Here is a 25,050-nt window from a genome sequence, read left to right as displayed (position 1 = left end):
TTTTTCTCTAATAAGCCAACATTTCATTACTCAGTTAAAATATACTAACCATTACAATAAGCTATGCTTAGTCCGGGAGCCAAAGGCCAGAATCATGGTGAACCTGTTTTTTTCTTTCTTTGTTGTTTCTTGTTGCCTAGGGATTACTCCATAAGAACAGGGTGGGTGCCCAATGATATCCCTTGGGTAATTCCCTATCAGCTCTAAAGTAGGCCTACTTGTTTGGCATTAGCCTACATTTGTGAAGTCTTCAACTCTTGATGTCACCTTTCAAAGTACTCTACAGGTATGACTTTGGGGTGCCTTGTTTCTATGTGGCATTTTAGTTTCATGCTCTCACGTGCCAGCAATCTACTGCACACCACACAATGGGGTTTCTATCCTATTTTCTCCTAAGTTTAAGCGAATCCATATCTGAGCTGTAGGCTACTTCAAATATTCAGAGTAGCAGCCTACTTCCGTTTACCACTAAAATGATCTCTAACATGACCTGTCACATAAACATTGTCTATGTCCATGACAATGACTGATATGTAGGCTACAAATAAAGTTTATCAAAAAAATAAAGGTACAATATTTGATCTGATAAGGTATCATTTTAAATTGCTGATTTTTTAATTTATTTTTAACCACAAGCTCTGCGACCCACCCAGAACGGTTCCGGGACACACTTTTGGGTCCCGACCCACCAGTTAAGAAACACTGTGCTATGTTACAGTTGATTCCACTGTTGCGAAGTTTGCTTCTTGTCAGTTCAATCATCGATATGGGATGCTGTTTACATTTTTGTTTACCAGATCTACTTCATAGGTGCACCCATGTACAGAATTAATAGCCCTCTGCCAGCCAATCAGAAAATAGTATTTCTTGTCTCTTGGGGAAACGTTTTCAATAATATGCCTTGTAGTTTCTTTTTAAAAAGTTTGTATAACATGATTATTGTGTGGATATTTTTGTATTTTCAAACGACTAATTACTTGTATTTTAATTTTTCACATCAGTATTTTGTATTTTATTTTGTTAAATTTTATGAGCCAGTATTTGTAGTTTGTAACAAAATATGTTTTGATGTATTTGTGCCCACCTCCTCTGGCAGTAGTAGGCTACACTAGATGTTTTTGTTTTGTTGGACCGTGGTGCTGTAATTATTATTTACCGCTAGATGGTGATCGCTAGGCATGATCAAGGCAGAGCCGTATATAGGCTCTGGATAAAGGCTGTGCGCCGAAATGTCATTAATAAATCAAATGATCAGAGTGTGCGGCTACTCTGCTTTAAAATTGTAGTGTTGCAGTAGACTGTTTTTGATTTGTTGGACCGTGGTGCTGTAGTTATTATTTACCGCTAGATGGCAAGCTAGGCATGATACAGGAAAATGAAATGATCAGAGTGTGCGGCTACTCTGCTTTTAAATTGATAACGTCCTGGGCAGCACTTTGTTTGGGGTGTGCATTCCTCCTCCACGCTTTTTCAAGCTAGGCATGGCAAAAAAAATAAAAAATCAGAGGCAACGGTACTTGGCAGCAGAGGCAGCCTGCATCTAAAAATAGGTAGGCTACGTCCAACCTATTAATATTAGTATTGAGGTTAGATGTAGGCTAGTAGCCTACATCCCCCAAATTTCGTCTATTTGTGCATGCGCCTTTCTAATCAGATCTATCATGAATTCTGATTCATCAAGAAACATGAGCGGACGCCTATCACAGGTGAGCGAAAGCCCCCCCAAAGCTATTTTAAAATTCCCTCCCATTCCCTTCGATGAATGCTTCAAGATAAGTGGGCAAGTACATGGGAAAAATCACGTTAGAAAACAACTAACGTTACACACCTGCAGATTTCGTCACGTGATTCCAGACGCTTAGCCCTCCTTCCCTCCTTCAGTCAGTCAGTCAGGTGTGGTAACGTACAGTCAACAACATCGGTCAATATGGAGAAACGTTTAAAAGGTCGCTTGAAGTTGGTTGCAAACTGGTGACATTATCTAAACTTCACGGAGTACTTCACTTTGTCAAGAAAGGTAAGTACATTTAGTCAATGTCATGGTTGCTATAAATATAGCGACCGACAACGTAACTTGGCTCTGTGGATGACAACCCTAGTAACCTAGTTAGTCTAGCTGCTAGGTTAAAGACAACGTAAGTTAACGTATACTTAACGAGCTAAAGTTGCCAAACAAGCTAACGTTAACGTTAAGATGACGAGTTAAAAATGGCAACAAACAACCTAGGAATATGTAACATTGATCAATGTTGATTCGAATCGTTCACCTTCGTTTTTGGTAACATTAGAAACGTTGGGATTTGCTTAATTATAGTCTTACTTAAACGTCGTAAAATATAACACGTCTACCTTAACTTTCGTGTTAGCTATGGTGGCTAATAATTGAAGCTGGTTTATGTTACGTTATTCGTTAAAATGTGTTTACAACAACAACGTAAATCTGTAGTTTGTGTAACGTTGACGTTAGTGGATCAGTGTTGTCCTTGCACATTCTGCCAAAGAGAAGCAACTCGCTGTCTCCAATTTGGCTAGTCGGGTCAGTGATAAATCTTTGTGGTCGTTAACGCTAACGTTACTGCTAATAAGATTACTGTGTTATCTTACACCTTAGCCTAGTTAGCCTTGCTAATAACTTGTTTGTGATTCAGAGTCATTTTGGCTTTGAGTTAGAAGGTGGCAAACTGGGTCAAGGTAATGTTAGTAAATTGGCGCGCGTAACGTACATTTTCTCCATTCATATAGGAGGACGAAAAAAATAGTAGCCTCTGTTTCAGCGGTGTCTAGCATACACTGGTTCATTAACGTTAATTAAATGCATTGAGACACACTGAAATTGGTGCATAACGGATGACTAATAAGTTACGTTATTAGAGAAAGTGCTCCTCCCTGTACTCACATGTTTCTCAAGTTATTCATGTTTTCTTTTGTCTTTATACCCTCAGCCACTCATGTTATGACTTGCCTTTTAACATGAGAGTACACACCCTCTGGTCTTGACGTAAATCCCATGCATCTCAGCTTGTTTCCCTGATGTTTCATTTACACCACCACCACCACTGGTTACAGCTTTTTTTTCCAATGCTGGGACATTGGGCTAATACAAAATAATGAAGCTTTTGTATTGAACGTAAGTCTTCATTTCACCTCATTTCAACCACATATAGGCTTAGCACTACCACACACATTATTTTCACAGAAGTCATGTGCCCATCATGGCTATCTGAGCACACAAACCCAAAACCTTTTCCTGTGTAGGGTGTGTTTCCACCACCAAGTCTAATAACAATAGTGGATAATGACACAAGGGGTGTCAGAGGTGAGCAGCCTCCTGCTACCAACTTCCTGCCCAAGCCCACTGTTGAGCAGCTTTGTGTAGTTCTCTTGCTTCATCCATTGGTTGATCATTTACAGGAAAAACTCTCACAGTGCTCTACTTTAGGCTACAGTATGTCCTTCAGTGAGCATTCTTTAAAAATCAGACCAGCTCCATTCTTCTGTTTGCATCTGTGAAGTGGAGTTTTCTGTCGGCTGCCTTTTTTGCGATAGGCTTATGGTCATTCTGTTGTCATAAGTTAATGCCTAGAAAATAATGTCTAAAGTAGGCCCTATAGGTGTAGGGGTCCTCGATCAGGATGGAACAGGGAGAGATCAAAGGTAGCAAGATTACTAATTTGTGTTTTCAGTGTGTTGCAACTTGATCCACCTTTAAGTCCAAGTTTGAGTGTTTTTGTTTTGTTTTTTGTTTTTATTTTGTACAGACATAGCACATTATTGTTGGCTGTATAAATTTGCAGGTGTACATTTTGGTTATCTTACTATTAGTGAGGACTGTGTATTTTTTGTTCTTTCTATTGTTTCTTAACATTTTCCTATTGATGTATTTAACCACAATCTTTTACCCCTGCTTTTATAAGGCTGAACATTTTCACCACAAAACAGGCACCATACATATTCCGGATTACCTAATCATAGCACTTCCATGTTTTTACATGATACTGCCACCTTTTCTCGAACTTCCCATAAGCTCATGGGGGTATTCCAAGTACGTGGTTTAGAGACAAACCTGGGTAAGTTAACTCCGAGTAAGGGGTAAACCTCCTAATAGAAAAGCTGTATGGCTTCATTCTCCTAACAAAACAATGCCGTAGGGTTCTTGTTGTAGGAGGTTTACACTTACTCTGAGTTAACTTACCCAGGTTTGTCACCTACATTAGGTAAACATTATACTTGGAATACCCCCCAGGTTACCTGACAGCTCTCCTCTGCTCAGCAAAATGGCTTATATTCATTTGTGTGGCCATGTTTACATATTATAACAATGCCATGTTTTAGGTGCAAGATCTGCCCTAAGCATGAAACAGGTGCGTCTTAGTACCTGTCTTAGTACCTCAGCTCCTCAGTCTATTCCCCAAATATCCAGGTTTCTCATCATACCATTTTAATTCTGCTATGCCCCTCAGTGACTGATGTGGTACCTGTTGCTAAAATATATTTGACCACTGCTAATGTGCTCTTTAACAGTGATAAATAAAATACATATTGCTTATGAAATGGCACTCTTTGTGTCAGGCTATTGTTAAAGTCTCTGATTATTTTAGCTTGTGTAATAGCCTAGGCCTAAATGATTAACATAATGAGTTGTCTTCATTCAGGTGACCCGAACTGTAGGAGGTTCGATGCTGTGTTTCCTTTGACATGCATGGCAACATTGATAAATAAGGGTGGTTTTTCTTGCAAGTTCATGTTCAGTAATTTGTTAGACCTTTCCCTATTTTACTTTCAAGCTGGTCTTGCTGGCTGTACAGGTACTTGAGCAGGACTCTGTACGATTGAATCAGGGCACTCCGTTTAAAATTATGCATTGTGGTGTGTAATCATTCAATCATTTCTCACCCACAAGGGATATTAATACATCACTGATGATGTATGTTACAGTGCATGCTGCTGTACTTTCATTTTCCATGGACCTGCTCAGGTTTCTTGTCTGACTTTTAGTGAAGTTGCTTTTCAATGTGTGTGCAAGCAGCTGTGATAGAGTCTGGTGTGTCATTGAGGAACCTGGTCTACAGCTAGGCTTAGTTATTGGAGTTGAGTGAATAACTTGGTAAGCTGTGTATTTCTGTCCTGAGTTATTAGACAGTGTTGATTGTGACAGCTGACAGTTTATTTGTTCCATGCCATGGGCCATTTGTGCATAACAACAGCATTAGTCCTCCTCCCTTTGGGTGAATGACATGACATCACTCCATGTATTATGTTGCTCTTGTGTTTTGAAGAGCAATCTGCTCTGCCAGTCATTTCACACAACAGAGCACTGGCATGACGCGTGTTGTAAAGAAGCATGAAAGGCTGGAATTGAAATGAAACTTGTGTACGTATGTTCCTTGTGTGGGCCTATTGTGTATATGTTCCTTGTGGGTGCCTATTAGGGCTGCAAGATTTGGAGAAAATATCTACTTGTGATTTTTTTGGACAGACATTGCTATATTTGATTTGCGATATCATTTTTGTCAAAGTCACATTTCACTTGAAGTTTGGTGAGCATGCCTAATGCATGAGAAACACAAGAAAAGCACTGATGAGAATTTGCACTCCTGTTTGGTTAGATTCACTGTCTGTACCACATGGAGGATAGGATGAATAAAAATTATAGATAGTGATAAGATTAACCATTGAGTTCAGTTGCGAGCAGCACAATTACATGCAGCCTTTACAATTAGCTAATTAGTTCAAATTGTGATTCCAATTAAAAGTTGTTTACTTTTGCTACCCATTTGCCTATAAATACATTTAATGTAGGCCAACTGATTGAACATATCAAGAGGTCAGGTTTGGGAATACACATGTTTAAAGATATGTTTACCATTTGAAGAATATCTATCAGTATGATATGACTGACACAATATGACTGTCTTTTCTTTGACTCTTTTTGTCCCCTTTTATTCTGTCTTTCCTGCCTTCCTTCCTGTCTTACTTCCTTCTTTCTGTCCCTCCCTCTGTTCATCTATCCCTCCCTCCCTTCCTCTCTTCATCTCCTCCCTTTTGTTTTGAACAATGTTCTTGCCAAGCACTGGCAGTAAAAACATGAAATAATAGGATGTTGTAGTGGCGTGTAACTTTGTGCCTCAGGTGCAAGCTATGCCTGGCATTCCCATCCTTCTCCAGAGTTGCAGACAGCAACGGGTTGGAGCTTGTCTTTGGCGCGAGTCTGAACCTGAGGGGGGGCGGGGGGGGTCTGAGGAGTTGGAGGAGTTGAAGGAGTTGAGCATTGGAACTGCTCCACGTGCAGGTGAAAAGTCATCTGTTAACAAGGACTTATGCTCACCTCTGTCTCAAACACAGAATCTAAGACTCCAAACATTCCACTTTGTGGTTTCTTTTCTTTCTCTTGGTGTTTTTTTTTTTCTGTTTTTTTCCCATAGGTTGGAATATTTGTGAGAAAGTTGGCCTATAGCCTATATGTAAATAGGCTACTTCTAAAGTAGATTATTGTTTGTGGTAGTGTATGTGTGTGCGCAGTAATACCCATTCCATTGCCTTCCAAAGAACCAAATGGAAGATGACGTTATTCTGTCCTCTAACAAAAACCACAGCTTTTGTCTCAGGTTGGTCTTGGCTGAACGGTGTTGACAGTGAAGAGTACCTCATACCGCATGTGTAAATGCCACTGTTTCCATTTGTTAGCTTTGATACCAGTGTTCAATTTCAGAGTCTCATCCATTTTTGTCTTTCTTTAGGTCCAAATGACAGCCCTCACATGAGCTCTTCTGGATAGAAAACCTTCATTAACCTTATTGCTGGGAGGTCTCTGCACCATCGCCGCAATGGTTCAGCGCTGCACTCACGAGCCAACCAGCCGTACCAATTCACACTGGAGCCTTATCCCAACCTAGCTGTGGATGCTAACAAGACTAAACCATCAGAACTAGACTGTGTGGGAGTCGTGTGGCGCGTTGGATGTGCAAGTTGTCTTCCCTCTGTGCTGAAGCTGATCGCGCACAGGACTAAATGTGGGGCTGAGAGCCATGCCTTTTCTTCCTCTGCTGGCTTTACTGTGTGCACCTCTTCTCACCATTGCACATGGTCAGTCCACCACCACTGACACCCTTGTCCCTCGGAAGAGCATCCTCCACCAGGGTAAGGGGTGGCCCCTTTAGATTGATTTGGCATTTTCGACTACGTTTTCATATTCTCACTTCTGAAGTGCTATGGAAATGAGATTAAAAGCTGATTGGGTTTATGAATTGGTTCTTCAGATGCACATGCCAAGTTGTTCCAAGAGGCTGGCGTGTGGAACTACACAACCATGCTGCTGAGGGAAGACCTGGGCCTGCTGATGCTTGGCGCCAGGGAAGCCATCTACGCCCTCAACATTAGCGACATCTCTGAGATGAAATCTGCTGTATGATTCTCCCTTCACTCTTATGTTTTACAAACTAGGGACTTGCATTGAAGCTTTCTTGCAGTGTTCTTTGAATAAATGACAGTACAGAACAGTGCATTTGTAGAAATTGGTAGTATTTCTTCTTTCAAATTCAGATTTGATTTGTTTTTTAAGTCCAATTTTGATTCGATCGATTGTCTGTCAAGTAGGCGGGATATAACTACATCAGTATGTCATCCATAGTGATTTGCTTATTGTGTTTTTTTTTGTTTTTTTTTAATCGGGCAGTGCATTGTCTACCTGCCAGTCTTGCTTGGGCTCTTACTTTAAACAAATCTGTTTGTTTATGGGTGCACCCAATTGTGGTAGTGATGGGGCTGAGGGAATGTAGCAGTAGCCCAATATGCCTGCCCTTGTGCCTCTGTGAATATTCTTTTCGTTACTGCAGGTACATTGGGGTGTTCCAGAGGAGAAACAGAAAGAGTGCACCTACAAGGGAAAGAATGCTGATGTAAGTTTACTTTCTGCTCCTCCTGGATCACTGCAAACAAAGAATCCCAAAAAATCATGTCTTCATGCATCTGCACGAGCCATTATTTATGTCTTTGGTCCTTGTCTTCGCTAAACTTGGCAATGCACAGAGAAATTGCAAGGGCATGTTGGTTGTTCCAGGTGTGCTTATTTGGAATTCAGGTCAGTTAACTGTGCCGAAATCAACCAACTCCAGCCAAATTTCACTCTGCCGCCCACAGATTTGAGTAGATCAACTGGAGTCAGTATTTCAACACAAGCTTGACGTGTGCATACTTCATCCTTTTACAGATTGAGTGTCGAAACTATATCCGGACTCTTCATAAAATCAACACCACCAGTATGTATGTGTGTGGGACCAATGCTTTCAGCCCCACTTGTGACTACCTGGTAAGAAAGAACAGGTTTTGGCTGATATCAACATCAGGGTTGTATTAAGACTGAACTGGTACTTCTTTTACACTGTGTGTGTTTGTGTTGACAGACATTTGCTGATGGACAGCTGAAACTAAGGGACATGCCTGAAGAGGGGAAAGGGAAGTGTCCTTTCGATCCCTTCCAGAGATACTCCTCCCTTATGGTCGGTACGTGCTTCCTCATGTTCTCTGCCTTTTTGGCACATAGTGCTGAAACGCCCATTGCAAGGAGGTGAAGAAGAGATCTGTATTGTTGATCTGGGTTTATTGCACAGGTGTGAAAAGTAAAAAAAAAAAGTATGGAATTACAAATCACTGTTCTCTCGAAATCTGGAAAGTGTGGCTGTCATATGTACACAGAAGTGCAGATACTGTGCAAAGCTCGAGGGTTAAAACAAAAATACATTTGTTTACAAAACTGCAAAATGTACTTAAACTCGTATTTGAAGAACAGATAATCAATTTACTGAGTATTGTTTGTTGTCTCATGTTGTGCTCATATGTCCAAATATGTTCTCCTTTCTTTATTTTCATCCTCTCTTTCTCTCTCTCTCTCTCTCTCTCTGTCTCTTTCTCTCTCTCTCTGTCTCTTTCTCTCGCTCTCTCTGTGTTTCTGTCTCTCTCTGTCTCTCTCTCTCTCTCTCTCTCTCTCTCTCTGTTATTTATTTTCATCATGCCCCTTTTTGCCCTTGCCATGTTGTCCTTCAGGTAATGACCTTTACTCTGCCACTTCAATCAACTTCCTGGGCTCTGAGCCAGTGGTGCTGCGCAGCTCCCAGACAACACTCCGCACCGAGTTCAAAAGCTCCTGGCTCAACGGTGAGCCTCTTTTTTACTTTCATTACTTCGGCCGTCCATGAATACACAACACAAGTCTATTCAATGTTTAAAACACTTGCATATTCTGTTTTGTCTATTTATTTTAAAACACTATTTTAGAGCCTATATTTACAACATTATATTGCAGTGAACTTATCTCACTTTTTATGTAGTTTAGAATGGTACACCAACAACAGGCAAAGTATGCAGCCTTTTTGTTGCAATGTTTGTCATGGCATAGCTACACTGAAAGTATTTGACCAGGAAGAGGTAGGAATTATTCAGCTTCCCACACGGTAGCTTTAATTAGTCACCAATTTAACTATTGAGCTCTAAACCCTATGGAGTAAACAGTCTCCTACTGAGGGTGGAATGCCTGGCATGTCTCTCCCCTGCAATAAATTAACACTGTGGTCGGTAGCCTCAGAAATGTTCTGCAGTGTGGCAGAGTCTTCCACAAACAGGCCAGCTCTGTTGCACTGGTCTACATGAATATACTTGCCCATGATGTATGTCATGCAGTGTACCATGGTCCAAAGAATGCCATCTAATGTACGTGTCGCTGGAAAAGAACACAGGGCTATCTCAGGTATGCTAACAGCTCCTGCTACCTGGAGCCCTTTTCAGTAGCATGCAGTGAATACACCCCCCATTTCCCCTCCAGAACCCAACTTTGTGTACATGGACCTGATCCCTGAGAGTGAAGACAGCACAGATGGGGATGACGATAAGGTCTACCTGTTCTTTAGCGAGAACGCCGTGGAGTACGACTTCTACAACAAGCTCATGGTGTCTCGAGTGGCCCGAGTCTGCAAGGTAAGCTCACTGGAGCACATCTTTTGATGTTGTGTTTGTTGTGTTTTTATATATCTCTCTTGTGTAATATACATAGATTTGTACAAAGTTTCAAGTGTGATTGTATTTTGTCATGCCACAAGACCCAAAGAAATTTCAGGGAGTTGGAAATGTACATAGCAGTGGGCGACAGTCTTAGCCTGGCTAACACCAGACCAGGCCGCTTTTCGAATATGAATTGAGATTGAGAATGGGTCTGGGGACATTTCATTCACTTCCAATTTCCAAAGGGGTTGTAACCAGCAGTGTAATTAAAATGAAATTGGTACATTGAATTTTTACTATTGAATTCTTTGCTAACAACTTTATCTGGGTTCACCAGACATCAGTCTGAATATAATCAGTAAAGCTGGACTATCTGTGTTTGTACTCGGTCTGCAGGAGGACATGGGCGGCCAGCGAACGCTGCAAAGGAAGTGGACGTCCTTCCTGAAGGCGCGTCTGGACTGCTCTGTGCCTGAACCCAGCCTGCCCTACATCGTCCAGGACGTCTTCCTGCTCAGCGGAGATAACTGGGAGTCTGGCGTCTTTTACGCAGTCTTCACCCCCCAGTCGTGAGTGTCACCAGCATTCCCACCTCCACACACGCCACTGTGAAAATAAGAGGCCTCAGAGCAATTTGGAGATGTCTGTGTTGTTGTTGTTTGTCACACTGCGGCACACTGGTAGAGCTGTATTTTGTCGCTCTTTGTTTTTGCAAGTGTTACCGAGGCGGGGGGGGGGGGGGGTTGTAGCTTTGCAGCCACAAAGAGTAGCTTAGATCATGCACACAGCGTGCCCTGTAATTACTACAGTAAATTACTACAGTAACGTTGCGAGTCTGGGTTTTGTGTTTGTGTTTTTTTTGATGCAGCGAATCATCTGACCTGTCTGCTGTGTGCGCGTACAGCATCTCGGCCATCAGAAAGGTGTTCTCCACGGGCAAATACAAGACCCCGGTGTCTGTCGAGACGTCCCACATTAAGTGGGTGATGTTCAGCGGGGACGTGCCCTCCCCCCGGCCAGGCGCGGTGAGTGCCCTGTAATTCCCCCTTGGCCTCTTAAGAAGGCTGTCAGCCTGTATCACTTCACAGTTGTAATCTTGCTCGTGAGCATTTTGCCGGTAAAATCCTTGGCGAAATCCCCGCCGCCCTCCTTTAGTTTCTTCATGTTTTAGTGCCCTAAGCAAAATCCCACCCCCCTGTCCAACTTCCCCACCCACCAGAATATGAAATCTCACCTTCATCTCTTTGTTCCTTGTCATCATCTTTATCACGTTTGAGAAGTGCGGTATATGCTTCAGACACCTACTTCATCCTTCTAAACATTAAACTTCAGACATTCAAACTTCTAAACCACAGTGAAATGAAGTGAAGTGTTTTATATGTTGTATCTCATTACCACCAAGCCAGTTCTTCTTGTTCTCTCTATACCACCCATGCACTAGCAGTCAAGGCTATTGTCTGTCACCTATACCACAAAAAACGACGGGGAGATTGAATTCCTCAGAAGCATTATTGCAAGTCACAACATTGATTGTCTCTCTATGCAGTACAGTAGCTCCATCTGTTGAACAGATTCATTAGTGTGATGTTGTGAAGCTTTGTCAAGCATCTGCATTTTCAAAGACTCCCACTTCCTTCCCTAAATGTCCCTCCTTCATTGTAATCATGCATTACCCTTTCCCCTCAGTGCATAAATGATGCAGCCAGAAGCCAGGGCATGACCCGCTCACTGGACCTGCCGGACAAGACGCTGCAGTTCATCCGGGACCGGCCGCTGATGGACGACGCTGTGCGGCCCCTGACCGGGACCCCTCTGCTGCTGAAGAGGGGGGCAGCTTTCACCCGCATCGTGGTAGACAACGTGGTCGCACTGGACGGCCAAACGCACCCTGTGATGTTCATAGGCGCTGGTATGTTTCTCTGACTGAGTCTCCGTTTGATCATCAGGCTCAGTGAGTGCTCAAGCAGCATTAACAAATCATCATTCCAGAACAGTGTAATTATGTCACTCAAGCATGGTGACGAGGAGTATTTGAAGTGTGTTTGTGTCTTGGAAAGATCCCTAGTTAAGCCTCATTGATGCTGCCCTGCCTAGTAGTATTTATATTTTTAGTTAAAGTTGCCATTTAGAATAAGAAAGATGAAGAAATCCCACCTCTTTTAAAAAAGACTCTTCACTTGTCTGATGATTGGCGAGCTTGTCGTTAAGAGCCTTCCCTCTCTCCTCCCCCCAGAGAATGGCTTTGTTCAGAAAGCTGTGAACTACGACGGGGAGATGCATATCATTGAGGAGGTGCAGCTGTTTGAGACGTCAAAAGCCATTAGGGTCCTCCGTCTGTCGTTGAGTACGGTAAGAGACGGGACGCAACCCATCAAACAGAAAATCCACAAACACAACCCTATTACAAGGTGCCTTCAATAAGCACGACTTTACACAGGAGTACCGCAGCAGCAGTCATCACACGTGCACACTGCACATACATAAACAAACTTACATGCTTCAAAAACTAAGTCCTGCCCATGAAAAGGTTCTGGTGGCACTCTTTACGCATGATGGATCTTACACACATGCCCGTGCCACTTCCCTGCCCCTCTGGCTACACACACGAGCGCACACACACACACACACACACACATGAACTCTCTGGTAGGCAAATATGTTCATGTGCCTGTCTGCAAGCTGTTGATTGCTATCTCTTAACTCATCCAGTTTCACTGTAGCCTCTTTTTTGTCTGTGACCAGAAGGCAGTACATTTACATTTATGCTTTACATTTTACATTTATAGCCACTCTCTATGGCACTTTTAGTGCCTCATTTTAACGCAACTGCATTTTAACGCAAACTAAGTGTTGCATTTGAGTACAGAGGTCAAAGACAGCCCTGACCTGGTGGTAAGATTTGGGTATAATCTCCTAATTATTTCTTTAGGGAAGTCGTGGTTGGTGGGTTGGTGGAGTTACTCTCAATGCAAAATCTATAAGCTGCTAAAGCCTTTGTGACCAAACTGTGTGAGTGTGTGTGTGTCAGGGTAAACTACTGCTAATTTTCTAACTAAAGTTCACAGTGCCATGGTTAGGGGCTTCTGGTTCCTAGTTCATAGGCTCCAAGTCAACCCAGGTGAAATTTAGTTTGAGTAGGTATACAATTGTTCTCTCATTCATCTGTAATACAATAAGTATTTTTGAATTTCCCCTGGGGATCAATAAAGTATCTCTATCTCTATCTCTATCTCTCGAAAGTCAAGTGTTTATTTCAATGCAGTTTAGCTCAGTTTAGGAGCATGACACAAGAAGAGATTTATCTAAATAAAATCTTTAGAATCGAACATAGTGTTTTTCATATTATTTCAGAGGAATTTTGGTGCGCAAATGCAAGCCTCATGGGAAAGATTACCTTTTCAGTCCAAAACGTACCAGTCAAAAAGCCTTGTCAATGTTTAAGTTTTAATTTGATACGTATTGTAAATTAGGCTACACTACAAATAGATGTTTGATGTCTCATTATAGGTCCTGCTTGTGCAGTCTGTAATACTTCAGAAATACATACATCTATAGGTGTACACTGTCAGTATTTCGTCATCAATATTTTTCCTCTGTGTCATGTGATGAATGCCCACGTGCATGTTTGTTGTGGTCAGGGCCAGCTGTATGCGGGCACGGAGTCCGGTGCTGTGCAGATGCCCCTGAGTGATTGCGGCCGCTACATCTCCTGTCTGGACTGCGTGCTGGCCAGAGACCCCTACTGCGCCTGGAGCCTCACAACTTCCCTCTGCTCCACCCTGCTCCGCTCACCAGACACAGACGACAGGTATCCTGCTCTCTCTCTATGCCCACATGAACAGACAGTTCTTTCTAGTTTCTCTGTTCCCATTCCCAAAGTACACCGGAACCCATTACATATGTGCTACTATGTTTAATCCCATGCAAGGTCCCCTCTTTGGTCACATGAATTCACGTCTGAATTGACTAGCTTTAGTGAGTACACTGTCTAGTAACCGAAATGCTGCAGAAATTGACCTGCTTCTCTTCATTTTCCAGGAATTTGATTCAGAGCCTGAAAGAGGGAGATGCGTCCTCTTGTCCAAAGTCAGGTAGGTTCAATTTCTGACGAATGAATGGCTGATATTCTAAAACTGATAGTTCCGGTCCTTGATTGTGATTGACTGAAAAGCAGGCAAATCCTCAGCTATGAACTGATTAATGTCCCTGTACTGTAGCTATTGCAGATAGCGATGGTTATTTGTGAAGTGGAAATAAGTCTATCCTCACTCAAGTGCTGTCTAGCAATGTGGAATGTCCAGTAGTGATCACTGCAAAAACTGCTCATTCAACACTGGTAATAGATGCTCAAGATATAGTTATGTCTTTAGGACACCCATCTGACTGCAGCACATTTAAGAAGTATGCAGGAAAGTTTTTAAGAAACTTTTGTATTGTTATTTTATATTATTATTTATTTATTGGTATTTGTTATGTGGTAGCAAATGATGTTGACTATCAAAGAAATAGACCTAATGTAGGAATGCACACAGATATTGCAACAGATACGCTCAGGCCAATCCAAACTTTTCTCATCTGTTGTTCCTTGTTGGTGGAACACACTGCCAGTTCCTACAAGGGCAGGGTCATCCCTCTCCATTTTCAAAAACTCCTGAAGACCCAGCCCCTAACTCATTGAATGCCAAGCTGTTTTCGGGAGCTTTGTCCTAGAGTGGCAGCAATCTAGACCGTTGTTGATGATTTTTGTACAGCCACAGCATATTCTGTGTTATAGCTATGAACACATACAATACCTCGATTAAAAGGTGAGACTTTAAGCTCTCGGTGTGTGCAAACCGTGTATTTCTACACGCCTCTGTTCCTGAGAAATCCCAAGCTAAACAGTGGCTAGTTTTCATCAAAATCGCTGTTTTTTTTCTAGAAATGGAGATATAACGTCTTTCATGAAATATGAAGTGTTGCCTGTTACTTACTTGTGTAAACTTTCCAGGAAGTGATCAGCAAGACCTGGCGAGACTGCCACCTAGTGATAGACCCACGAAAATGGCCTGGTTTTGACCTGACGTGCATGCGTCACTGATTCGACCCAAAGTGGCAACCGAGTTATGATAAAATGTCCAGATAAAATGCCCAGATTGTACGTTTTCATGAGTTTCACGATCGCATATATATCTTTTCCATTCATCACAGAGTTCCCAAAATCACATATAAGGTGTGTTAGAGTGTCTAGTTTCGTAATTTAAAAAAAAAGCAAAACATTTAATATTACGTTTTTGGCACTCAACGCATGGGAAGGAAAAACGTAATATTATGTTTTTGGCACTCGATGAGTTAAGAGAACATCTCCTCTCATAGCAACACTTACAACAAGTCTTGCTGATCCTAGCACTTACCACCCGTCTTGAACTGACACTCAACTGTTTAAAAACAGCACTCACTGATGCACTTATTCTTACTGTACTCTACCATTTTTAAATTGTCCTAAAATTGTTGAGAGAATTGCTTTAAAACTTAACTGTTACCATGTTGTTAGTCCCTTTGGTTAAAAATGTGTCAGCCAAATGTAATGTAATGTAATGTAATGTAATATAATAATGGTGTAGGCCTATCTGATTAAGACCTAAAGAGTGGTTGAAACGTACTTATTAAATTACACTGGGAGCAAAGAAGACTTTGCAACTGTCAAAGAAATCCCATAAACACAGGAAGGCCTAGGGTAGCCTACATCAGATGGCCTAAAGATTAGGCTCTTCTGCATAGCATTAAGTGATTTGCATGCAGTAATTTGAACACTGACCTTGATCTAGCCTACTTTGGCTATTTAAAGGTAATTTATTGCCAAAACATCACACAATATAAATGAGCTATAACAAACAATAAAGGACTTAATCACACACAAACTACTATTTTACTGACTACAAAAATAACTAGATGTACCGCATAGCGGTACAAAATATGACCGCCGCTCAGTCCTGTACATCCGTTCCGCGAAAATAAATCACACTTCAATTTGTCTCCATCTTTTACTCCATCACCCACTCTTGAAACTTTTGTGTACGCTTGTTTGGCATGCCTGAGTGTGTGTGTGCGGCTGCACAGAAAGTAGCCTACTGGTTCTGAAAAGGTGAATAGATTGTAGAATAGCCAAAGAAGATGTAGCATTGTTATAAAACATTTAAAATCTCTAAACAATCTCAAGTAGGGCAGTTCATCACAGTTCATCCATTGCAACTGGATTGATGAAAGGTCACTTACACCTGTAGGCTACATTGTATTTGGGAAAAGCAAAAGGTATCAGCATAATGTTATTTATTTATTTATTTATTTATTTATATATAAACAAAAACATCTCTGTCAGTTCCATGCCGTTTTCAACAGCTATCAAAAACAAAGGTCATTTTTGGAAGGATGGATTTTTTGTGAATGTTTCTTCTTCTACATAAGATTTTAGTCATCTTTAGTTCATGTGATACTTTATTGTCAATGCACAAATTAAGTAACAGTAGTCTGAATGCTGTTTTACATCTAACCAGTGGTGCAAATAACTGACATGTCCAAATGGGCCTTGATGAAATGCGTCGCTAGACTGTTCATACACATTTTAACGGGCCAAAGTTGAAGAGCTGTCGTCCGTTATTGTTCGTGCAAATATAGGCTGATTCATGTTCCCTTGCATTGTGTAACTGAGGTCCATGGCTAGTCTAGCTTTCACCAGACCAAGCTCAATTTTTTTAAGAAATCAAAAAATAAATAGCAGGCAGATCAGGCTGGGTTCACCCAGCCTAGTCCATAGGCACCCGATATTTTTTAATTTTCCGATTGAGATATCCACGCTCTGGCTATTCTAAATGCAAAAATGCGTCAGGGAGTTATGACAAAACTGTAACTAACAAACTAGATCCTAATAGAAAGCTGTTAGCTTCCCTAAGCTACAGGTAGGCCTATTTACAACATAAATTGTCAATAGGCTATGCTGGCGACACAAATAAAATCTCCTTTGGAAACCAATGGCTTACGCCTTACAGTATGAAGCGGACTTAAATTGCCATATCGTGGCGAAAAGTTGTAATAAAATTCACGCAGCTCCATGAGTCAAGGAAAGCGCGAATGAAGTAGCCACTTCTAAATGGGACCCACTACACAGTAGCTTAAGGTGTGTTGCTAAATCAGCCATAATGAAATGAAGGTGTCTGTTTGGATACTTCACACACACGTGCTTTTTAATTTCACAGACTACAACTATCAAGCTGGAATCAAAGCACATCGATTCCCCTCTCACACCCTGCACGCACTTAAAACAAAATACACAGGCGTCTCAGTCTCACGCATGTATAGGCAAAACTGTATCAGACCGGTGTAACGTTGGTAAATCTTCCATTGCACAGAAAGATTTTTGTAGCACGTGCAAAAAAATGACAGTCGAAAGATACAATTACAGTGCTGCTATCAATTTGCTAGGTATAACCGCATTTATAGTTTTCTACAAATGCAATCAATCAAATTGGCCTCCATCACTCAACCAACGCTAACGGTATCATTACCTAGGTCCTTATTGATATTATAAGATTAACGTACCTGCAGTAAAAACCAAGCATGTCCGATAAACATCCTCAGATTTATTTCGGCTTCAAGAAGAAATGGGAATTACATTTCATGTGAACATCGTCCTATCCTTATTAGATGTTCTCTGCGGTAAACTACAGTCCTGTAGGAAGCGTCCATTGTTTTTCCAACCCACTTTTAACTTCCAACAAAATTACGTCTCACTGCAACGATGCGCCATCTAGTGGACAAACGACTACTTATCGCCAATACTGGAAATGCAGCCATGATGATGATGATGAATATTTGGCTTTCTTTTAATCCTACTGAATTTGTAATTATGTATCGGCCGTTCTAATACCGATAGTATGTGGGTGCCTGTGTGTGTGTGCATGTGTATATGTGTGCACCGCCATCTACAGGCCAATGAGTGTACAGTCACTAAATGTACACATAACCTAATTTTTTTAGACCCCCCCCATGGATGAAATTCTACGAAACTTGGCATACCCCCAGAGAATGCCAGGTCAATCATACACATAAAATTTGGTGCAGTTCTGAACATCTTAACTGAAGATAGGGGCGATTAAAGCAGAATAATATTGCATTTTCATTTTTTACCGGGGGGGTGCAAATCACAAATGAGTGATTATGGGCCAGGGGGACAAAACTTTGACAATCATTATATATTAATATAATAATGAATAATAATTATGTAGGAAGTTTAAAACCCAGAATTGACCAAAAGTGCACCAAATTCAACACAAATGACTCAATACACTTGGAGGAGGCCTGCGTCCTTTCTTTTACAGATATTTTAGAATTTGGATATCGTTTCAGTATCGAGTATCAAGATATTTATGGCAGGTATTGTATCGAAGTCATAATTTTGGTATCACTATGCCAGAGCCACTTCTAGATGTCGAGGATCGGAGGCTCTACCACCAACAAGTGACAGTGTTTCCCATACATTGACTAATCTATGGCGGTGCGCTATTAAATCAAAATCGGCCGCCACATATTAGTATTCTATGTTTAATTTAATTTATTTTAAATTAAATTAAATATAAGATCAAATCCTTGCATTGCCATTGAGCTGCGCTATTTACGCACGCAGCCTTTCCTTACCCTGCCCTGCTCTCTCTCGTAGCCTGCTGCCCCTCCTCTGCATGTGCATTTAACAAAATATTCACTATTGTTGAAGGATTGTTGTTGCCACACAGAAGCATTGCATAGAAGACGTCTGGCTAAATTGCTATTAAATCCGCTTAGCATCGTGACCATGCTGCGCAAATTTGTTCAAAACTGCTGCATTGAAGTGAACTCTGCTAAGGTCTTATCACAACATAGTAGGCTACATTGAAGAGACTAAACTAAGTTAAGTTATGCAATCAAGCAGTATCTCAAAGCTAACGTTAGAATACTGTTTGGATGTCGAATTTAGCATGCGTAGCCTACTTAAAGCTGCTTGTTGAAGGGCTCATTTTATTGACTGACATTGAATGTTTACAAAATCCCGACGTAAATGGAAAATGGAAAATTTCCAAAATTCAAAAGTGCTTGTCCCAAGGAGCACTGTGATGCTGCTCAATGGCATATTAGATGAGCACATTATCAAGCTCTAGTATGGAGGCAAGCACACATACCAAATCCAGTGTTACTAGAAGTAAAATGTTTTTTACTTGTCGGTTGTTGCTGACGGTAGATGCAGTTCTGCATTAGACTTATTCCCGCTATCTAAGTTCATATGTACTGTAGGATATATTCTGAGTTGAAGGTTATCTGTGCAATTTGTTATTGTGATGAAATGCATTAAACACCACGAGTGACACACTATGTTAGCAATAAAAATATGGTTGTGTTTTGATTTAGAATTTCTGAGTTTATTACATGTTAACTGTAATCCTGTTCCCATTAAATACGTTAATAAACTATAGTATGGCTAATGCTCAAACATGTATTTAGAGAACACTTTTATTTGGTTTTAGTGATTACTTTTGAAATCAACCCAATTTAGGGAAAAATAAGCAAAAAGAATCGCTATTTTATGTTAAAATGCTGATTATGCGGCTTAGAACTCAGAATTGAGCTTGGTAAACAAAATATTCAGAATCGGCACCCTCAAATTAGGTAAGAATGGTGGTTTACCAACATTTGCTCTCCCTCTAATGAAAAAATCGTTACATTTCTTTTTGCGGTGCCTTTACTTTATAAAACTCTACCAGGAATTTATAGTAACCGTTTTAGAAAACCTATGGCCTCTTGGGGCTTATTGCTTAATTACACCTTAGATTCATGGATTGAATCATCATTTAAATCACTATATATCAGGCAGGTCTTCACTATGAACTCTGTATTAATCACATTTGTAGCTTTTGCGTGTGGTCAAATGTTCAAATAAAACTCATGTACTGAAATTGTCCCTTTATGTATTTCTGTCTGTAGCCCCTATGAGGGCCAGAGCTGTACATGTGTCCCCCGGGAACAACATCCAACTGGACTGCCAGGTGGACTTGAACCTGGCCCAAGTGAACTGGCACTTCAACGGGCAGCTACTGCAGACGTCTGCGAAGCACTACCTCTACAGACAGGGCCTTCTCATCTTCAGTGTCTCCGCCAGCGACATGGGGGACTACACTTGCCAAGCCACCGAGCATGTGGGCGTGCACGAGTACCCTCAGGTAATGGCCGCCTATAAACTGCTGCCCCCTCAGACAGTGACTTCTCAGCCTGGCGAGGAGAATCTGGGCGATCCTGAGCCGGAACCAAGCGTTACTGAACCCACTGTCAGCCAGATCACAGCACCCAAAAACACCCCGTCAGTCGGCAAAGGCGAAGTAACTCCAGATCGGCCCCAACCCAATGCAAAAGTTGGCCAGATTACAGGACTGCAGGTGGCGGTGGTGGTGCTCACCTTGATACTGGTGGCTGTGGTCGGGGCGGTCATGTACTACAGAAAGCGGCTAATACGACATCAATCGGCAGGTGGTACCACCAGCAACGGTGCTGCCTACCAGCCGGCCTCCCAAGGCAAGACGGACGATCCTGGAACTGATCAGAACTTCAACAATTCAACTACTGTGACTTTCAGTGGGAAAGGCACAAGTAACGGCCCTGTTATAGCAATATCCAGGATTGAAGGGGAATCAGAGATTTGATGCTGAATTCAGACAATCCAGAGATGTACAACTACACTTAGTTTTATAAAATCCCAGGGAAATTTGAGTCATGCTACACAAACAATTTCAGTTCACTTATTTAATAAATCAAGGTAAGTGAGATGGATCTTTATGTACATGTGTAATTACATTTTGTACCATTAGCAGGACTTTTTTTTTTTTGTATTATATTTTTTGTTGAGCCTCAACATGTAGGCTCTGTAGTATATGTATAATGTTGTATTTCAGCTGCTGAAATTAAACCCTGGGCCCAGTACTCTCAGTGCTAAACTTACACTTTGTATAAAGGGCCGAGACATACACACATCTTTCTGGAAATTCTACTACAGCTGTTTTAATCCAATTAACCAGAAATAAATTGCCATATCAACGTATACATTAGTATATATGGAGTCCCTAAGGGGACATGATATAAAAAAAAAAAAAATAGTTTCATGTGCGCATGTGAAACTTTCATGTGCGCACGTAAAAGTTTCACGTGCGCACACAAAACATTTTCATGAAAGAATCCTGCAACTACAAAAATGACTATTATAGTTGGGCTTTCACAAAAGGTCCACCATGAAATGGTTGCACCATGTTGACAGTGTGATTGAGTACACTGGCAAAGAGTGGAATAGTATTTTAGTATCTTGCAACACACATCAAAGACCATGACTCAACATTTAAAAAGTAATAAAGATTAACATAGTCATGACTTCAGAGAAAGTGCTTATTGTGTTGATATTTAATACACCTGGTTTAAGTGTTCTTGCATTGTATGTAAACTAGCAGCCTCCCTATGTCTGGAGGGGTATTCCATCAACCTCTCTAAAGGCTAAACCTGGCTTATTTCGATAAGTCTTGCTAATTATAGTGAGAGTTCTGTTCCATTAGTGTGGTTTATGTGAATCCCAGCTTGGTAACTATGGGAAATTATGCCACAGAACTAACCTGGTCCGTAGCAGTTTCAAACATTCAAGTTTAATGAAGTTGTGTTGCAAGAAAATAAAAGCATCAGTCGGAAAATGAGTCCAAAAAGATGGTTCCGTCAACCTGTGCTTTTATGTTCTGTAATAGAAGTAGAAACTTTTTTCCGACAGTGTCACCAAGCATTGATTTACATATTCACTAGTTCCAAAGAATTTATCAAAATTATGCAACTTAAAATGTTTTAAAACTTGATGTATGTGGTTCTAGCAATTTTGCTACTCTGCGTCATTTGCGTTCTACGATAGTGTAAGTCAGCGGCGGTGTGTACGTACAGTAAGTGGTTCTGAAAGTCTGGGGCAGGCCCCACTAGTGGGGAATAGAGACATGTCAGGTGGGGCGCGATGAACAGGAGGAAATTTTATAATTTTTTTTTTTATATATAATATCTTTCATATCAAGGAAGATCTTGGCTCCGTTTCTTTTTACTGTTTTCACCATGGACTTCAAATACAACTCCCCCGCTGTGTTACCTGCAGAAGTTCTCTGACGACTCTGTGATCGTGGGCCTCATCAAGGAGGATGATGAGAATGAGTACAGAGATCTCGTACAGGATTTTATGGACTGGTGCCTGAGGAACCATCTCCAACTCAATGCAGCCAAGACCAAAGAACTGTTGGTGGATTTCTGTAGGAAGGGTCATCCTCCATCAGCACCAGTGAGCATTCAGGGAAATGAGATTGAGAGGGTGGCATCTTATAAGTACCTGGGTGTTCACCTGAACAATAAGCTGGACTGGTCCAACAACATGGCTGCACTCTACAAAAAGGGCATGAGTAGGCTGTATCTGCTGAGGTGACTCAGATCTTTTGGGATTCAGGGGGCGCTTTTGAGAACATTTTACAATTCAGTGGCATCAGCTATTTTCTATGCGGTAGTATGTTGGGCGAGTGGCATCTCAGCTGCCGACAGGATGAAGTTCAACAAACTCATTAAGAGGGCTAGTGCTGTTCTGGGATGCAAGCTGGTGTTACGCCTGGATGTTAAAATGCCTAGGGGCATATGGCTGCGTAACTAGTTAACTTAAATAAAGGAGAACAGTAAACACAAACAAGGAAGTAAATGATTGAGATGACCGGTTTATTGATAAATCAAAATAAAAGTTCAAACAGACAATCACACTAAAAGTATGAAGACGGCTAGACCTAAACCAAATAGTAACAAACACATAAACATACAAACACTAACCTCCCCACTGGGAGTAGTCTAGCCGAACCCGGCACACCAGGCCAGTATTTTGCTACATCGTAGCCACTCTCCCCACTGGGAGTAATTGCCGCACTCGGCACACACTACCACTGTAGTAAACTTATAAATGAGCAGGTCAAGAACACACAGCATGACAACAGCTCAGGACAATACACAACATAAACACAATACACACAGCCGTGGATGCTGGCGGGCTCAAAGGCACTGAACTAATGCCATCTTGGGTCTTTTAAGGGCTGTCCAATCAACCCCAATTAGGAACTCCCTTTCCGGCAATCAGCAGTAGGTGGGACCTAAAGGGCAAAGGCAAAACACGAGACAGACGGCCGAAACACACTAGGGCCGTAACACTGGAGATAGTGGGAGAGAGCAGGATGGTAGCTAAACTGACATCTATGCTGGGTCATGAGCCTCACCCAATGCATGTCACTCTGACGACACTGAACAGCTGTTTCAGTGACAGGCTGCTACACCCTGTGTGTATAAAGGAGAGACATCGCCGGTCCTTCCTACCTACTGCAGTTAGATTGTACAATAAGCACCACCCCAATAGAGCACAAGGCACTTAGAATTACTAGAGATGTTTTACTGACTACTTTTTTTATACAGTTTTATACATTACACAAGGACAATGTAACTATTTTTATGAACTGTGGGTTCCCATTAGAACAGGTTATCCTTGTATTTATTTATTTTATGTATTTAGCATTAGTGCGTACTAGGATGATAAGACTGTCTGTTACTGTGATAAATGGCTGTACACAGTGGTTGTGCTTTCCCCACATGTGCTCGAATAGGTATGGTGCAGGGAAGTATGCCCAAGGAATGTGTATTTGTTGCATGTCTTACTGAAGATGTATGGGGGGTGACAATTAAAGGATTATCTTATCTTAGAATCAAAACAAAATAGGCACACACAAACATAGGAGTCACATGAATTAAAATAGAATCTGATCCAGCGGACCGAGATGGGAAATGAAACATGGAACCAAAATGCAAAAATATTGATAAAAGGTCATGCACATTTGGTAACCTGTTCAGTGACCGTAGGCTAAATACATTAAATCTGATGTAAGCCAAAGGTATAATTCTGTAGTCTATAGCCAAGGCTACTAATGATTAAAACCGCTTAATGGGTTTGTTGTGCATGATTGTTCATGAATCATGTCAAATCAACTGTGTGCTACACAGATTAAATATTAAATGACATTGCATTTCAGATAGTTATATTTCACAAACACTTTGGCAGAACTATGAGAATTATGGGAGACAATAGGCCAGTGGTCACCAAACTACGGCCCGCCACCTCATTTTGGGTGGCCCCCCAAAACATGTCTGTGGTATTTAGCATCTGGCCCGCACCGGAGGACGACATCGTCAAACTATAACTGTAATTTCCCCCATTCATTCTCTATGGGGAGTCTTAACAATACACGTGTAATACTCTTTTTGTCCACTGGTGGTTGTTTTGGCGCTGTTTCGCGTTTCGAAAACGGAATGAACCTACCGGCAAACAATGTAAGAGGCCTATGCTGACTGCATCAGTGCTCAAAGTATTCTAAAAGTTTATCAATTGTTAATAACTAACTAACTTCTATTCAAGTCATATTTCTTGGACTTTCTGGGATAATTATTTCTATTTTTATTCACTCTTCAAACGCTCATACAAATTCACAAAGTTCTCATCAAGTCAAGTCAAGTCAAATTTATTTATATAGCACATTTCAAAGCAATAGCATTGCACCAAAGTGCTTTACATAAAATAATAATAATAATAGAAATAATAATAATAATAATAATAAAAATAAAAATAATAATAATAACAATGATACATATACATACAAACAAATAAAAAAAAAAGGGAGAGGTCAGGGAGTGTTAAAAGCTAGGGAGAAGAGGTAGGTCTTTAGGTTGGATTTAAAACTACTAATAGTGCACTGGGGCAGGATTTCACAACATCAGGAAGGCTATTCCAAAGCTGGGGAGCATAGACAGAGAAAGCTCTGTCACCTTTGGATTTAAGAGAGGCAGAAGGAACACAAAGGGAAGATGATCGAAGAGGTCTAGGAGGACAGTAAGGAATTAAAAGATCACATAAATACTGAGGTGCTAAACCATGTAAAGCTTTGAAAACAAAGAGAAGAATTTTAAAATCAATTC

General features: G+C 41.1%; 1 protein-coding gene across 2 annotated transcripts; it reads left to right on the top strand.

Moving 5' to 3' along the window:
- The first annotated feature begins 1,866 nt into the window (after window positions 1-1,866).
- Window positions 1,867-21,419, top strand: LOC143117006 (semaphorin-4E). Of its 2 annotated transcripts, XM_076278440.1 has the most exons (16): window positions 1,880-2,017; window positions 2,943-3,127; window positions 6,738-7,137; window positions 7,257-7,402; window positions 7,833-7,895; window positions 8,207-8,305; window positions 8,400-8,499; window positions 9,040-9,150; window positions 9,815-9,966; window positions 10,387-10,559; window positions 10,859-11,015; window positions 11,677-11,899; window positions 12,224-12,339; window positions 13,629-13,798; window positions 14,029-14,081; window positions 19,978-21,419. In XM_076278440.1, the coding sequence occupies exons 3-16, from the start codon at window positions 7,026-7,028 to the stop codon at window positions 20,688-20,690; spliced, it is 2,388 nt and encodes a 795-aa protein (XP_076134555.1). In that variant the 5' UTR covers window positions 1,880-2,017; window positions 2,943-3,127; window positions 6,738-7,025; the 3' UTR covers window positions 20,691-21,419. The 2 variants fall into 2 exon arrangements, with proteins under 2 accessions (XP_076134554.1, XP_076134555.1); XM_076278439.1 differs by lacking the exon at window positions 2,943-3,127 and having other exon boundaries at window positions 1,867-2,017.
- The last annotated feature ends 3,631 nt before the right edge of the window (window positions 21,420-25,050 follow it).

This window comes from Alosa pseudoharengus, unplaced genomic scaffold (genome assembly GCF_046254945.1).
Source record: "Alosa pseudoharengus isolate Yale_2024_CS ecotype anadromous, Long Island Sound unplaced genomic scaffold, YU_APseudo_1.1 YU_APseudo_1.1_scf_11, whole genome shotgun sequence".
NCBI lineage: Eukaryota > Metazoa > Chordata > Actinopteri > Clupeiformes > Clupeidae > Alosa > Alosa pseudoharengus.
The sequence above is the reverse complement of the archived record's forward strand: the minus strand, read 5'-3'. Positions and strand labels throughout refer to the sequence as shown.

Bases quoted from the DNA above. Each gene is read 5' to 3' on its own strand.
- LOC143117006 (XM_076278439.1), top strand. From the start codon at position 7,026: ATGCCTTTTCTTCCTCTGCTGGCTTTACTGTGTGCACCTCTTCTCACC. The intron at 12,340-13,628 runs GTAAGAGACGGG...TGTTGTGGTCAG, and splicing joins TCCGTCTGTCGTTGAGTACG to GGCCAGCTGTATGCGGGCAC. The intron at 13,799-14,028 runs GTATCCTGCTCT...TTCATTTTCCAG, and splicing joins TCACCAGACACAGACGACAG to GAATTTGATTCAGAGCCTGA.